Source organism: Equus quagga, chromosome 13 (assembly GCF_021613505.1).
Source record: "Equus quagga isolate Etosha38 chromosome 13, UCLA_HA_Equagga_1.0, whole genome shotgun sequence".
NCBI classification, from domain to species: Eukaryota; Metazoa; Chordata; class Mammalia; order Perissodactyla; family Equidae; genus Equus; species Equus quagga.
Genome location: NC_060279.1, coordinates 15,422,313 through 15,436,631, shown reverse-complemented (window position 1 = coordinate 15,436,631; position 14,319 = coordinate 15,422,313). Strand labels below are relative to the sequence as shown.

The following is a 14,319-nucleotide window of genomic DNA, read 5'->3' as shown; positions in this document are numbered from 1 at the left end:
TGTGCATGTTCCACTTCAGCAGCCCAGGGTTAGCCAGTTCAGATCCTGGGTGTGGACATGGCACCATAAGCTGTGGCAGGTGTCCCACATATAAAGTAGAGGAAGATGGGCATGGATGTTAGTTCAGGGCCAGTCTTCAAGAACAAAAAAAAAGAGGAGTGGCAGCAGATGTTAGCTCAGGGCTAATCTTCCTCAAAAAAAAGAAAAAATTGGGCAAAGGACTTGGATAGACATTTTTCCAAAGAAAACACAGAAACAGCCAACAAGCACATGAAAAGATGTTCAATATCATTAGTCATAACAAGATACCACTTCATACCCACTAAGAAGGCTATAATTAGAACAAAAGGAAAATCACAAGTGTTGGTGAGGATGTGGAGAAAATGGAACCCGTAGAAATTGCTCACAGGAAGAGAAAATGGTGCAGCCTCTGTAGAAAACAATTGGTGGTACCTCAGAAAGTTAAACATAGAATTATAACTGAGCAATTCCACTCCTAGGTATATATCCAGAAGAACTGAAAAGAGGTACAAAGCCATGCACACACATGTTCATAGCAGCAAAATTCACATTAGCCAAAGAGCAGAAACAACCCAGCACAGTATATGTTCAGTTTTGGTAGATATTACCAAACGGTTCTCCAGTGTTGTACCCATTTTCACTCATTCATTTTAAAATCTTCATGGTATTCCATTGTATAAAAGTAATATTTATTTACTTAGTTCCCAACTGATGGACATTTGAATGGTTTCTAGGATTTTGCTATCATAAACAACGTGGCAATGAATACCCTCCTCCTTTCATATGTGTCTTTGCACCCACATACAACTGTTTGTGGGATAAATTTCTAGAAATAAAATTGCTTGATCAAAGTGACTGTATTAAAAAATTTTTCATATATTGCCCAATTTTTCTCTAAAGAGACTGCAATAACCAACTCTTACTACTAGTGTATGAGTACCTGCTATTTCACACCCCTATATTTACTTTAAATGGTCACACTCTTATCTTTGTCAAACCAAAAAGTGAAATGTGGTATACTGTTACTGTATCAAATTAAGTAAAAGTTACTAGGACTCTATAAGAGAACAAATTTAAAAAAATCTAAACAGGCAACTTTTCACCTTCATGAAACTAAATGTCTGGAATATGTGATTTTCAGACAAATTATTAAACACCAGGTCACGTCCCCTTGAGAAACTACAGCAATTATGCACATTATTTTTTTTTTATGTGAATGTTTGTAAAAAAGAATCATGCTTGTACATGCATTACTACTGCTGTGTTTCTCTCTCAACTCTCCACACCGTTATCTTTTAAGCACCCTCTGGGAGATAAATAAGGATAGACAGCTGGCTTTAACTATATTTACCTTTTCTCCCCTGTACACACACAAAGATCAAACAAAGAAGGGTGCTGAGATGAAAGAACATAATGCACAATACTAAATGCATAAACCACACACATTAAATAAATCAGACTGTTTCAAAAAAACATAGTCTATATTCACAAAAGAAAAAAACCTCAACTTGTCCTTGAATTTTAAAAAACTTTTCAATTCATTCACATAAAAAGAATGAAGTTTTCTTTTTCTTATTTTAATGATGATGATGATGCTATTACCACGCTCATCTTGGAAATAAAAGAAAAAATTCCACACACAAACAACTAGTTTTTCCCACAGAAAGAAACAACTCCCATCACATAGACCGTATACTCGACATTGGTGCAGTGCTTCAGGACTATAAGCATGTTTTACTGAGAGTTCTTAGATGATCTCTATGAACTGATCTCAAGCTATCTTTTCACTCTTATCATCTAAGACTCTCCTTCACCCTAGGTGCATTTATCACTTCTCTCCTTCATAATCCACTCCCTCCTCCTATGCCCCATCCTCTACCTATTCAACTAAATCTCTGCTCAACTGTTTCCTTCTCTTGGAATGCTTTCATTCCATCAACGTCCAGCATAAACGCCATTTCTTCCATAAAGTCTTCCCTAATGCTCTCATTTAAAAGTAATCATTTGTTCCTTTGCTTAGAACATCTAACACTTTCCATCTTATGTTATTATTGTCTTAATCTCCCTGACATAACACTAGGCTTCCTAAGGAAAGGGATTCTCTTTTCTATCTTAAGACTCATGGGTATCAAGCATAATTGTGAGACACATAAAATTTAGTTGTTTAATGAAGGAATTCTAAAACAACATTGTAAATTTAAGGTATTAAGCTCATTTAACAAATGAGAAAATTGTTTCAGAAAAGTTAAGTGATGTCCTTAAAACCAAAACAATTGACAAACTGTGGAGCTGGGACTGAAACCAAGGCAAGGCCTTTTGAATCCAAGTCAGTGTTGCTTCCACAACAGCTAGCTTGATAATCTTGGCCTAGGTTTTTTATGGTCGTATCTTCATGTATTCTATCTAAATAGACTGCATTCACCTAAACAAACAGAACTAGATTAAAATACGTCCATAAATTATACCAATATGAGATCATGAGCTTACAGTAGACCATGATTATTAGAGTTAATTTTTAGTATTTGGTGGGAAGGAGAACTGTAAAAATACAAATGAAAACACATTGTAATAGGTAAAGTTCATATGCTCTCGAAAAGCCATTACAACTTAGGTTATAATTTCATAATGTACAATTGACAATCTTAATTAAGAAGAATGTTTATGAGAAATAATGAGTTCAGTACCGTATTTCCTAAACATCTGCTATATGCCTGGCACTCTGCTAGGAACTTGAAATACAAAAATGAAAAATATACAGTTCTTGCAGTCAGGAATAAGGATAACAGTAATATAGACCTTCCTTGTTCAGGCAGTATTATGATTACTCAAAGTCCAAAACAGAATATAATGGATATTTATTCACTAACATCTAAGTCATGTATTCTTTGCAGACTTCACTAAGCATAATTTATTAATGATTAATGATAATAAGGTTTTTTCTTTTGTAAATATAGATTGTGTTTTTTTGAAACAGTCTGATTTATTTAATGTGTGTGGTTTATGCATTTCGCGTTGTGCATTATGTTCTTTCACCTCAGAACCCTTCTGTTTGATCTTTGTGTGTGTATAAGGGAGAAAGGGTAAATATAGTTAAAGCTAGCTGTCTATCCTTATTTATCTCCCAGAGGGTACTTAATGATAGCTATCATTATAAGCATAAGTACACAGGCTCTTGAGGTATACCAGGATTTTTTACCTTAATTAAAAGCCCTCTACTGCAAGAACCTTTGAGTCTGTCTTCTTGCTGTTTGTGTGTGTGTTTTCTGTATATCATTTGATTTCATCTCTGTCCTTCTCTTCCATCCATTCAAATTTTTACCAATATTTTTTGAACCCACACTATGTCCTAGGCAGTGATCTATGTGCTGGAAATATAATGGTGAACAAGAGAGACAAGAACCTTACATTCCAGTGGGAAAACAGATAAGAAACATAAATATGTAATATTATGTCATATAATTACAAGTACTCTGATGAAAACTAATGTAGGCTAAAGGGATAGAACACGGTATGTTAGTGTAGGGTGATCAGGTGAGGCCTTACTGAGGAGGTGGCATTTGAATAGAGACTATAAGAAGTGAGAGAGTAAGCCTGGTAGACATCTTGGGGAAGAGCCTTTTAGGCAAATGCAAGGGCTCACATCTGGGAGTGAAGGAAGAGTAACAACACAAGAGTGGATGGAAACAGTAAAACTAAGAGAAACTGAATGTGAGAGGACGCTAGGATACAAGGTCAGAAAGACCCCTAAGAGTGAGATCCTGTAGGGTCTCATAGGCCATAGTAAGAAGTTTCAATTTTATTGTGAGAGAAGCCTTTTTTTTCAAATTTTGATTTTGATTTTGAAGAGGAGAGTGACATGATCTACCTTATATTAAAAAAAAGACATTAGTGGCTATAAGGAGGCAAGAGTGGCTGCAGGGAGACAAGTTCAGAAACTGTTGCAGTATACTAAGTAAGAAACGGTTGCTTAGACAAGGGTAACACTGGTGGAGGTGGTCAGATTCAGGATATATTTTGAAGACAGAGCAGTAGGATTTGCTGATGGATTGAAGATGGGGTATCAGGGAAGACAGATGCTAAAGGTTTTTGGCTTGAGAAATTCACGAACGGTGAGGCCATATGGAAGGCAAAGCATATGTGGAGGTAAAAAAAAAAATACATCCATATGAGTTTGAGATGCCTATTGGACACCCAAGTAGCCAATTAGATATCCTTCAGAGGAAAAAGTATATATACTTGGGGGTCATTAGCATATAGATGCTATCTATCTAGGCTTGAATAAGACGGCGTGGGTAGGAAATGAATGTAGACATTCTCTACAGAGATTTGAGGATTGAGCCCAGTGGTACTCCCCAACATTTAGACGTCACAAAAAAAGAAGAGCTGGCAAAGGAGACTGGGAAAGAACTGCCAGGGAAGTTTAACAGGAAAACTAGCAGAGTGCAATTTCCTAGCAAAACCAATTGAAGGAAGAATTTCAAGAAGAGATCAACAACATCAAATGCTGCTCAGGGGTATGTCAAATTCTGTTGGGAGGTTTAGTAAGATTATGCCTCCCTTGCTGTTAGATTATTTCTTGATGTTAGGAGTGTACTTGCTTCTAGCAATTCCTCCTACCTCTTTCTAACTTACAACTGCTACTGACTAGGAAATTATATAACCAACATTCTTAAAATTATATGCAAAGTAATTATAAATAGGTTCTGGAAAGAATGTGAGTCTCCAAAAAGCAAAGTGAATGAGCTTTAGTATACGAATTTTGTAATATCTTATTTACTCTCATCCATAATCAAAGGAGCTGAGGTTCTTGATAACCAAACTCTGAAAAAGTCTGAAGAAGTTGTACATAAAAACCGGAAAATGATGGAGAGTAAGAAGTCATAAACTAGCAATATTTTAAAGGATAACTATACCCAAAGGGAAAACCAAACCAAAACAAATGACCAAATCCCTCTTCCCGAACACATCATTTCTAAGAACAAAATACTTAGCCCTGACAGATCTCTTTCAGTAGCTTTAGTAGTTGCAAGCTTGATTTCTTACAGAGGGACAGAATATGACAAAGGCATATTAGTAAGAATAATTTAATTCAAAACTTAAACTACTTACCGGCAAGCACAAGGGTAATATTCAGTACAATGAATATTCCACAAAATAGGCCAACTCTAAAAGTAGTCCATGCTGGTGCAGGCTGTGGACAGAAAAACAGCACTTTGGGTATAGGGCAAAATACTGAATACATTCAGTATAAGCTGTAATAAATCAGTAGTATGAGCCTGAAAATTCTACCACAAAAACAAAAATATTTTATGATCTGAATTTTTATAAATCTAAACAGATAACATCCTTCATCATTCTCTAATACTAGAAGAGAGTTGTCAGTTATTCGAATTCTTTTTCAGAAATCTGAGTCACTAAATGAAAAAGATTATAATCTTAGGCATCAAATTATATATATATATATATATATATATATACACACTGGGTTTTTCTTACAGGAGAGATTTAAGATGAAATTTCATTTTTACAATGTATATCTCTTTAAACTTTCTAACTCAGTATTACTCAATTAGAGTTCACATAGTTGGTACTATGAATAATAATTAGAGAAAATGGTAAAAATAAGAACACTTATTTTGATAGTACTTACACTATTATACTGAGGTAATTTAAAGTGAATTTTTAAGTATACACTAGAGATTCTCAAGAGACTGGCGTTTCAGAATCTCAAGCTACAGTAGGTTAAGTAGCTTAAGAATCTTAAGCTACAGGGTCTGTAGCTTAAAAAATATTTTTCTCTACTATAACGTAATTTTATATTTAGAAAATGATTTTTAAAATCTATTTTCTAAAATAAATAAAGGAAAGTGCCTGATATTTTAAACGTAAAGGGATGAAAAACATGGAGAGAGAGAATCTTATGGATTTAAATATTTGCTATAAATGTTACTAAAAACTTTTGTCATTGTTAGAGATGATATTATACTTAAGATACTTTAAATGTTTTCTAAAAACCTTCAAATGAAAAAACGCACTGAGACTACCTCTGAATTATTTATCAGTAGTAGATATCTGTATTGTTAGCTTAGGACTAGCATCCTAAGCATCCAGAAGGAAGATGGTCATTTGTATTTTTCAAAAAGAATTTTCCTTAGTTTTAAAAATTATGCAATTTATCATATATACAAAAGAACAGAAATAACGATTTGGACTGTTAGGAATTAAGTAATAAAGTATACTAACCTATCGCCCATCTTCAGAAACAGAACACTTCCATTACCTTTAAAGTCCCTATCCCTACCAGATCCCAAAACCTTCCTCCTCACGAGAGAGAACCACCTCCATGTTTTCCTTTGCTTTACCACTTCTATATGCATTCCAAAATATCTTGATCTTTTAAAATTAATTTTCTTATTTTTAACTGCTTTATTGAAATATAAGTAACAGACAATAAACTGCACATATTTGAAGTATACAATTTGTGCTTTTCCTCTCTGGATGCTTTAAAAATTTCTCTCTTACCTTTTATTTTCAAGCAGTTTGACTATGATATGCCTGTTTTTTTTAAACTGTTTTATTGACTAAATTGACATACAATAAACTACACATATTTGAAGTGTTAAATTTGATAAGTTTTCATACATGTAAACACCTATGAAACTATCACCATAATCAAGACAATGAACATATCTATCACCCCAAGAATTTTTTCATGCCCTTCTGTAATCTTTTTCCTCTTAACATACCTACCTCATCCTCAGGCAATCACTGATCTGCTTTCTGTCACTATATATTAGCTTACATTTTCTCTCTCTTCTTTTTCTTTTTTGAGGAAGATTAGGCCTGAGCTAACTGCTGCCAATCCTCCTCTTTTTTCTGAGGAAGACTGGCCCTGAGCTAACATCCGTGCCCATCTTCCTCTATTTTATATGTAGGACGCCTACCATAGCATGGCTTGGAAGCAGTGCCATGTCCGCACCCGGGATCCAAACCGGCAAATCCTGGGCCATGGAAGCGGAATGTATGCACTTAACCACTGAGCCACCAGGCCGGCCCCTGTTTTAGCTTACATTTTCCAGTCTTAGGTAAACAAAATCACACAGTATGCACTCTTTTTTGATCTGGCTTCTTTCAAGCCTAATTATTTTAAGATGCACTTATGTTGTTCCACATATCAATATTTATTCCTTTTTATTGCTGAGTAATATTCCATTGTATAGATATACCATAAATTGTTTCTCCATTCACCTGTTGATAGATATTTGGGTTGCTTTCAGTTTTAGGCCATTATGAGTAAAGCTGCTATGAACATTTGTGTATAAGTCTTTACACAGACACATGCTTTCATCTGTCTTAGGGTGAGTACCTAGGAGTACAATGGCTAGCTCATATGGTAGGTGAATGTTTAACTTTGTAAGAAACTGCCAAACTGTTTTCCAAAGTGGTTATATCATTTTACATTCCACCAGCAGCATATGAGATGTTAGAGTTCTTGTTCCTCGAATATTTAATATGTCAATCTTTTTAATTGTAGTCATTCTAATAGGTGTGTGTTAGCTGTGATTTTAATTTGCATTTCTCTACTTACTAATGATACTGAGAATCTATTCACATGCTTATTTGCCACCCAAACATCATTGATTAAGTGTCTGTTCAGATGTTTCCCCCATTTTTAAGTTGAGCTGTTTGTTGTCTTATTGAGTACTGGAGTTCTTTATATATTCTGGATACAAGTCTTTTATCAGATGTTTTTGTAAATATATTCTCAGTCTGTTGCTTTTCTTTTCATTCACTGAAGATCATCTTTTGAAGAGCAGAAGTTTTTATTCTGATGAAGTGTTTTTGGTGTCATTTCTAAGAAATCTTTGCATAACCCAAAGTCACCATGACTTTCTCCTATATTTTCTTCAAAAATTTGTAGTTTTAGGTTTTCATTTAGGTGTGTGATACACTTAGAATTAACTTTTGTATATGGTGTGAAGTATGGGTGGAGTTTCTTCTTTTTTTTCTTTTTGCATATGGAAGCCATTTGCTCCAGCACCATTTGTTGAAAAGACTATCCTTTCTCCACTGAACTGCCTTTGCATTGTTATTGACAATTAGTTGTTCATGTATTTGTTGGTCTATTTTTGGACTCTCTATTCTGTTCCATTAACTTATTTGCCTCTCCTGACACTAATACCACACTATCTTGATTACGGCAGTTTTAATAATAAGTTTGATACCAGATGTGTTAATTCTTCAACTTAGTTGTTCCAAAGTTGTTCTGGCTATCCTTGGTCCTTTGTATTTCCATATAAATTTTTTTTTGAAGATTAGCCCTGAGCTAACATCTGCCGCCAATCCTCCTCTTTTTGCTGACGAAGACTGGCCCTGAGCTAACATCCATGCCCATCTTCCTCTATTTTGTATGTGGGACACCTACCACAGTGTGGCTTGCCAAGCGGTGCCATATCCGCACCAGGGATCCGAACTGGAGAACCCCGGGCCGCTGAAACAGAATGTGCGAACTTAACCACTGCGCCACCAGGCTGGCCCCTTCCATATAAATTTTAAAATGTGATTATCGATTATAAAAAAAAAAATTCTGTTGAGATTTTGAGTTGGACTGTGTTACATGTATAGATCAATTTAGAAAGAAATGTTATCTTAAAAATACTGGGTTTTCTAATCTATGAATATGTTATATCTCTCATATATCTTAATTTCTCTCAGCAATGATCTGCAGCTTTCAGTATAAAGGTTTTGCACATCTTTTGTCAGATATATCCCTAAATATTTCATATTTTGATTATAAACAGCATTGTTTTTTAAAATTTTGATTTCCAATTATTCTTGATGGTATATAGAAATACAATTGACTTTTGTATATTGAGCTTGTATTCTGGAACCTTGCTAAGCTCACTTATTACTTCTAGTGACAATTCTATAGATTCATATGATTTTCTACACAGACCATCATGTCACGAGCAAAAAAAACCCCACGAGTTTTACTTTTTTTTTTTTAAAGATTTTTTTCCTTTTTATTCCCAAAGCCCCACAGTACATAGTTGTATATTCTTCATTGTGGGTCCTTCTAATTGTGGCATGTGGGATGCTGCCTCAGCGTGGTTTGATGAGCAGTGCCATGTCCGCGCCCAGGATTTGAACCAATGAAACACTGGGCCACCTGCAACGGAGCACGCGAACTTAACCATTTGGCCACGGGGCCAGCCCCCCTTACTACTTTCTTTTTAATCTGAAGGCCCTTTATTTCTTTTCTTACCTTACTACACTGGCTATAATCTCAGTATAATGTTGAATAGAAGCAGTAAGAGTGCATATCCTTTTTTGTCCTTAATCAGAGAGAAAGCATTCAGTATTTCACCGTTAAGTATGGTACTAGTTCTAGGTTTTTCATAAATGCCTTTTATTAGAATGAGGAAGCTGCTTCTGTTATTGATGTCCATTCCATTGTGGTTAGAGAACATAACTTTCTTTCTATGATTTAAATCCTTTCTTTGAGACCTGTTTTATGATGTCACTTAAACGTTTTTTGGTATTACTACAGTGTAGATATCATTTGATAAATGCTTTTTCAGGTAGAACTACTACAGTTTGGATGAAGTTATGTAGCAGTCCAGCACATATGAACCACCCTCATATCATCAAGTAAATATCTCATCCTAATCATTTGGTGAGACCAAGAAGTTAGCTTGTCAATAAGAATAAACAAGAGAAGGAGTACAGGATAAGACGAGAAAGGTGGGAAGATACTACAATTCATTATGAAGTAAGATTATGAAATTAGATCATCCAGTATTTTAAAAGAAAAATAACAATAGTAATAACTACTTATAAACTTTGGCCAAAACATTTTTTTTTAATTAATGAAACTAGCATATTTTATCAGCTAAACAGATTGTGTTGATTATGAAACAGGCAAAACCAACCAACCAAACAACTGAAAGCAAATACTAACCTGAGCAGCTCCCAAAGGAGGGACACGTAAACGCTTCATAGCCTTTTGTCTGTCACCATCTTCAAGTTCATTGGTCACTACAGCCTAGAAAGACACATTATTAAATTTTGACACAGGTTATACTAAACTTTAATGCATAAATAATTCTGAACCATTTATATATACGATATTCCAATAACCTCTTGGTGAATGTATAACGGTAAGGCAAAAGAAAAAAATCTGAGCAAGAATATATGTACTCAAAGCTAGCAACTAATTACAAAAGGAGAATAGAAATGAAGAACTATTTCATTAAAAATAACACATGAATGCTATTGAAAGTATGTGGCATATAAATGAAATTACTGTACCTCAGTTTCCGAGATGAGCTGGTTGATTTTTTTGCATGTATAAAATGGGGCCACTTCTACATGAGCCACTCGCCAATCTGCTCCACGAGATGTTTCCAGGATCTTGTCATGTTTTTTAAGGATTTTTCGAAACCCTGTAAAATTCAGATTCTACAGAGAGAAATGAGAAACACTACTATAATTTCCACCACCATAAAAGAAGATGAAACACAGTGAGCACTATGCACTGACAGAGCTGACTGGATGAAGTACCGAGGAACATAGCAATGCTTTCACAAAAGCATTTGCTACTAAAAGAATAAGACTCTTCTTTCTTATTTCATTTATTCATTTCAAGGTAGTATGCTATCAGTAACACAAAGAATCCTGGACTATGAACTCTATTATTTCTTCTTCTTTTTTTTCAGATTGGCACCTGAGCTAACGATTGTTGCCAATCTTTTCTTTTATTCTTCTCCCCACAGCCCCCCAAAATATACATAGTTGTATATTTTAGTTGTAGGACCTTCTAGTTGCGGCATGAGGGACACCACCTCAACATGGCCTGATAAGCGGTGCCACGTCCGTGCCCAGGATCTGAACCGGTGAAACACTGGGCTGCCGAAGCGGAGCACACAAACTTAACCACTCGGCCACAGGGTCGGCCCCATGAACCCTATTATTTCTATTTCAAGTAAATTAACGGAAGTCCTAAACTCAAAACAATTTTATTTCTGTTTTCCTACATACATGTTCTCAAAAAAGCTAATTTATATCATTTTGCTTCTTTGATCAAAAGAATATTTTCAGAAAATATGTTAGATTTATCATGCACTGAATAAATTTATTAGTTCTTTGCTCTCTGAAGGACTGGCATAGCTATGTGTTTCCCTTCTACTGTGCAAACATGTAAGCATCAGTATGGAAAATGGAAGATTGTCCAGGTCTCTTAACTCATTTTGCTTCCATCCATTCTTAGTTTGGAGATGGGAGTGTAAGGAAGAGGCAGTACAAAAAAAGTGATCATACTTACAGGGTTTTGCTGATAATGGGTAGGAGCTCAAACTTTTCCTCCATTTCTACAATATCAAAGTACTATACTTTTCTACATTCTGAAATTCAGTTGTTCTTTGATCAACATGCAAAAAAGCAGGAAACTGTGGATTTGCAAGGTTCTTTATATTAGCGGTCTCCCAGATTTGCTGATTAGATATTCCCATCAATAAAAAAACTGAGCATTACTCCAAAATTAGGCTTTGCTTGCTTGCTGGTTTATAATTTTCTTCCTCATACTTCAACGGATCATCTTAAACTCTCCTTGGGGTGCATACACCATGACTTGGAGACTTCTTTCAACCAATTTTCCTTTCTCCTCATTCTCAGAGTAAATATATTCTTACAGAATAGACAGGCTCAAAGAACAGAGGATAAATCAGAACTTTTTATAATTAACAATTATTTTTGTTTTCCCAAGGAGCTTTCTGTAACAACCAAAAACAAAAGCTTCTGGGAAAGTTAATAAAATTTAACAGGGGTTATTTCCTTGTAACAGGCAAGCATAATTAACGAAATATGAAATGTTAATGTTTTATAGCATTATAAAACAGAAGAAAAATATTTTTGTTCTTTAAAAAAGTAAACTATAAAGCTATGGATAAATTTCAAAGGAAAGGAATTTCCCAGCATATAACATATATAATTACTTTTCTATTCTAAAATTATTTTCCAACTAGGTTCTTCCTTGAATGATAAAATATTAAATCACCAAAGAAAAAAGTAAAATTATGAAAAGGAGAGATGGAAATAAGTTCATGCATTAACAACTTAGATTACTACAGATATAAGATTATAATTACTTTTTATTTTAAAATTCCAATATCTACCCTTGGTAATACTTTTGTTGTATAACCTTTAGTTTTTACATAGTATATCATCCTGTGATGATCCTAACCACTGATTGTAAGTAATAACCACAAGAATAAAATGGAAAAAGAATAGTGCATAAGGTCTACCTAAAACTAGGGAGATGCTGGAGCTGGCCCAGTGGCATAGTGGTTGGGTTCGCACACTCTGCTTCAGCGGCCCAGGGTTCACGGGTTCTGGATCCCAGGCTCGACCTACACACTGCTCGTCAAGCCATGCTGTTGCAGTGTCCCACACGCAAAGTAGAGGAAGACTGGCACAGAAGTTAGCTCAGCAACAATCTTCCTCAAGCAAAAAGAGGAAGATTGGCAACAGATGTTAGCTCACAGCCAATCTTCCTCACCAAAAAAAAATTAAAAAGAGAAAAGATTAGGGAGATGCTTTTGCCTATTTAAATGTTTATTATTGAAGAAATAATCTGTTTTTCAATAAATTCTTTATAGACTTAACTATGTAAAGAACTATAAAGAATTACAAATAAATGAATGCCCTGTATTTCCATAATTTAGTATATATAGCAGTTGAATTTTTCAGATTGGGTTTTAAAAATATGAGCAATACATTCAGTATCTACACACATTTGCTGTGATCTAATTTCTTTTCTTTTGCAAGATTTTTTTTAAAAGATTCAGTTATATTGCAGCCTCTGGATAATAAAATTGCAAGGATTCTTAGTGGGAAGTTGAAAAGTCAGTATCTTTTGTATTATTAGTGTTAGTTGCAGGAAAGTTAACTGTCCAGTTGCTTTTGTGGAAATTTTGTTATAGGTTAGGAGGAATATAAAAGCTCTTACATAGCCAACAGTAGTTGGGTAGATATATGTTATTCCTCTTTTCTACTCACCACTACCAGAGATGCCTCTAAAAATAGGAAGCAAACTGTTAGTCCTTGAGTCAAAGGCTACTCCTGAATATTGTACAAAAAAGTTTTAGAAAACTAATCTCCAAAAATACAAGTCTTGCTAACTCTATTTATCACCTCTGAAACATGGTTTTTAGCCAATAAGAGCATCTGGAATCCCAATAAGAACCTAAAGAATAATGACATACTAAGGATTTCCCTTTTTGGATTGGCCCAATAGTACAGCTTAAGGTAATTCCATTTAGTATAATTTCTCAGTTACGTAAAGGTTCCATTCTCCAGGGTAAGAATCTAAGTACCTGATAGTTCTGCAGCAGGATAAGACTGAGGTAGAACTCGCTGAAGGCCAGTTTAAGGTCTTTAATATTCCTATGTTGGACACGTTCCTCATGGGACAAGTGGAAGACTGGCTTTCTACGTTGGCGCAGAGTAGTAACACCAGTGCTTTCTTTCTGCGCATCCAGTGACGACTGAAGCTCATTCTGAAGTGTAGCAAACCTCCGCTGAGCCTCTGCGAGCTTTTCTGTAAGAAATAAAACAGAATTGTCAAATCATCAAGATAAAAAAGCTGGTAAAAATTCTCACTGTTTATGAATTTTTACTAATTATTCTAGTTTGTTTCCCTAAAATTTCTAGGAAAAGAATGTTACAACTAATGTTTAGAACTGGATAGGAAAAAATGTTTTGGTATTAACACCCTCTTTTCATTCTACCCTACACTTCCCTCCCTACAAAACCTCAGGTGTACACTTTCTTTTTATAGATTATGTTATAGAATTGAAAAGCTACTAAGAGTGAGAATGCAAAATGGTACAAACGTAATTCTCAAAAGGTTAAACACAGAGTTACCTTAAGATCCAGCAATTCCACTCTTAGGTATATAACCAAGAGAACTGAAACATATGTTCACACAAAAACTGGTACACATACACAAATTTATATTTCTAATAGTCAAAAAGTGGAAACAACCAAAATGTCCATTATCTGATCAATGGAGAAACAAAATGTGGTATACACATACAATGGAATATACCATAAAAAAGTATGAAGTACTGATTCATGCTACAACACAGATGAATCTTGAAGACATCATGGTAAGTGAAATAAGCCAGACTCAAAATGCCACATATTGTATGATTCCATTTATGTGAAATGTCCAGAACAGGCAAAGCCATAGAGACAGAAAGTAGATTAGTGGCTGCCAGGGTCTGGGAGGAGGGAGGA

General features: G+C 34.9%; 1 protein-coding gene across 2 annotated transcripts in view; it reads right to left on the bottom strand.

Annotated features, from left to right (window-relative positions):
• The window catches only part of XPR1 (xenotropic and polytropic retrovirus receptor 1), a 201,676-nt gene that overhangs the window by 51,599 nt on the left and 135,758 nt on the right, over positions 1-14,319 (bottom strand). For both annotated transcript variants that reach the window (XM_046682621.1, XM_046682622.1), the window contains exons 4-7: positions 13,395-13,618; positions 10,333-10,482; positions 9,983-10,066; positions 5,131-5,212 (exon numbers count right to left, since the gene is read on the bottom strand). In XM_046682621.1, the coding sequence (XP_046538577.1) occupies positions 5,131-5,212; positions 9,983-10,066; positions 10,333-10,482; positions 13,395-13,618 (540 nt within the window). The remainder of the gene's footprint in view (positions 1-5,130; positions 5,213-9,982; positions 10,067-10,332; positions 10,483-13,394; positions 13,619-14,319) is intronic.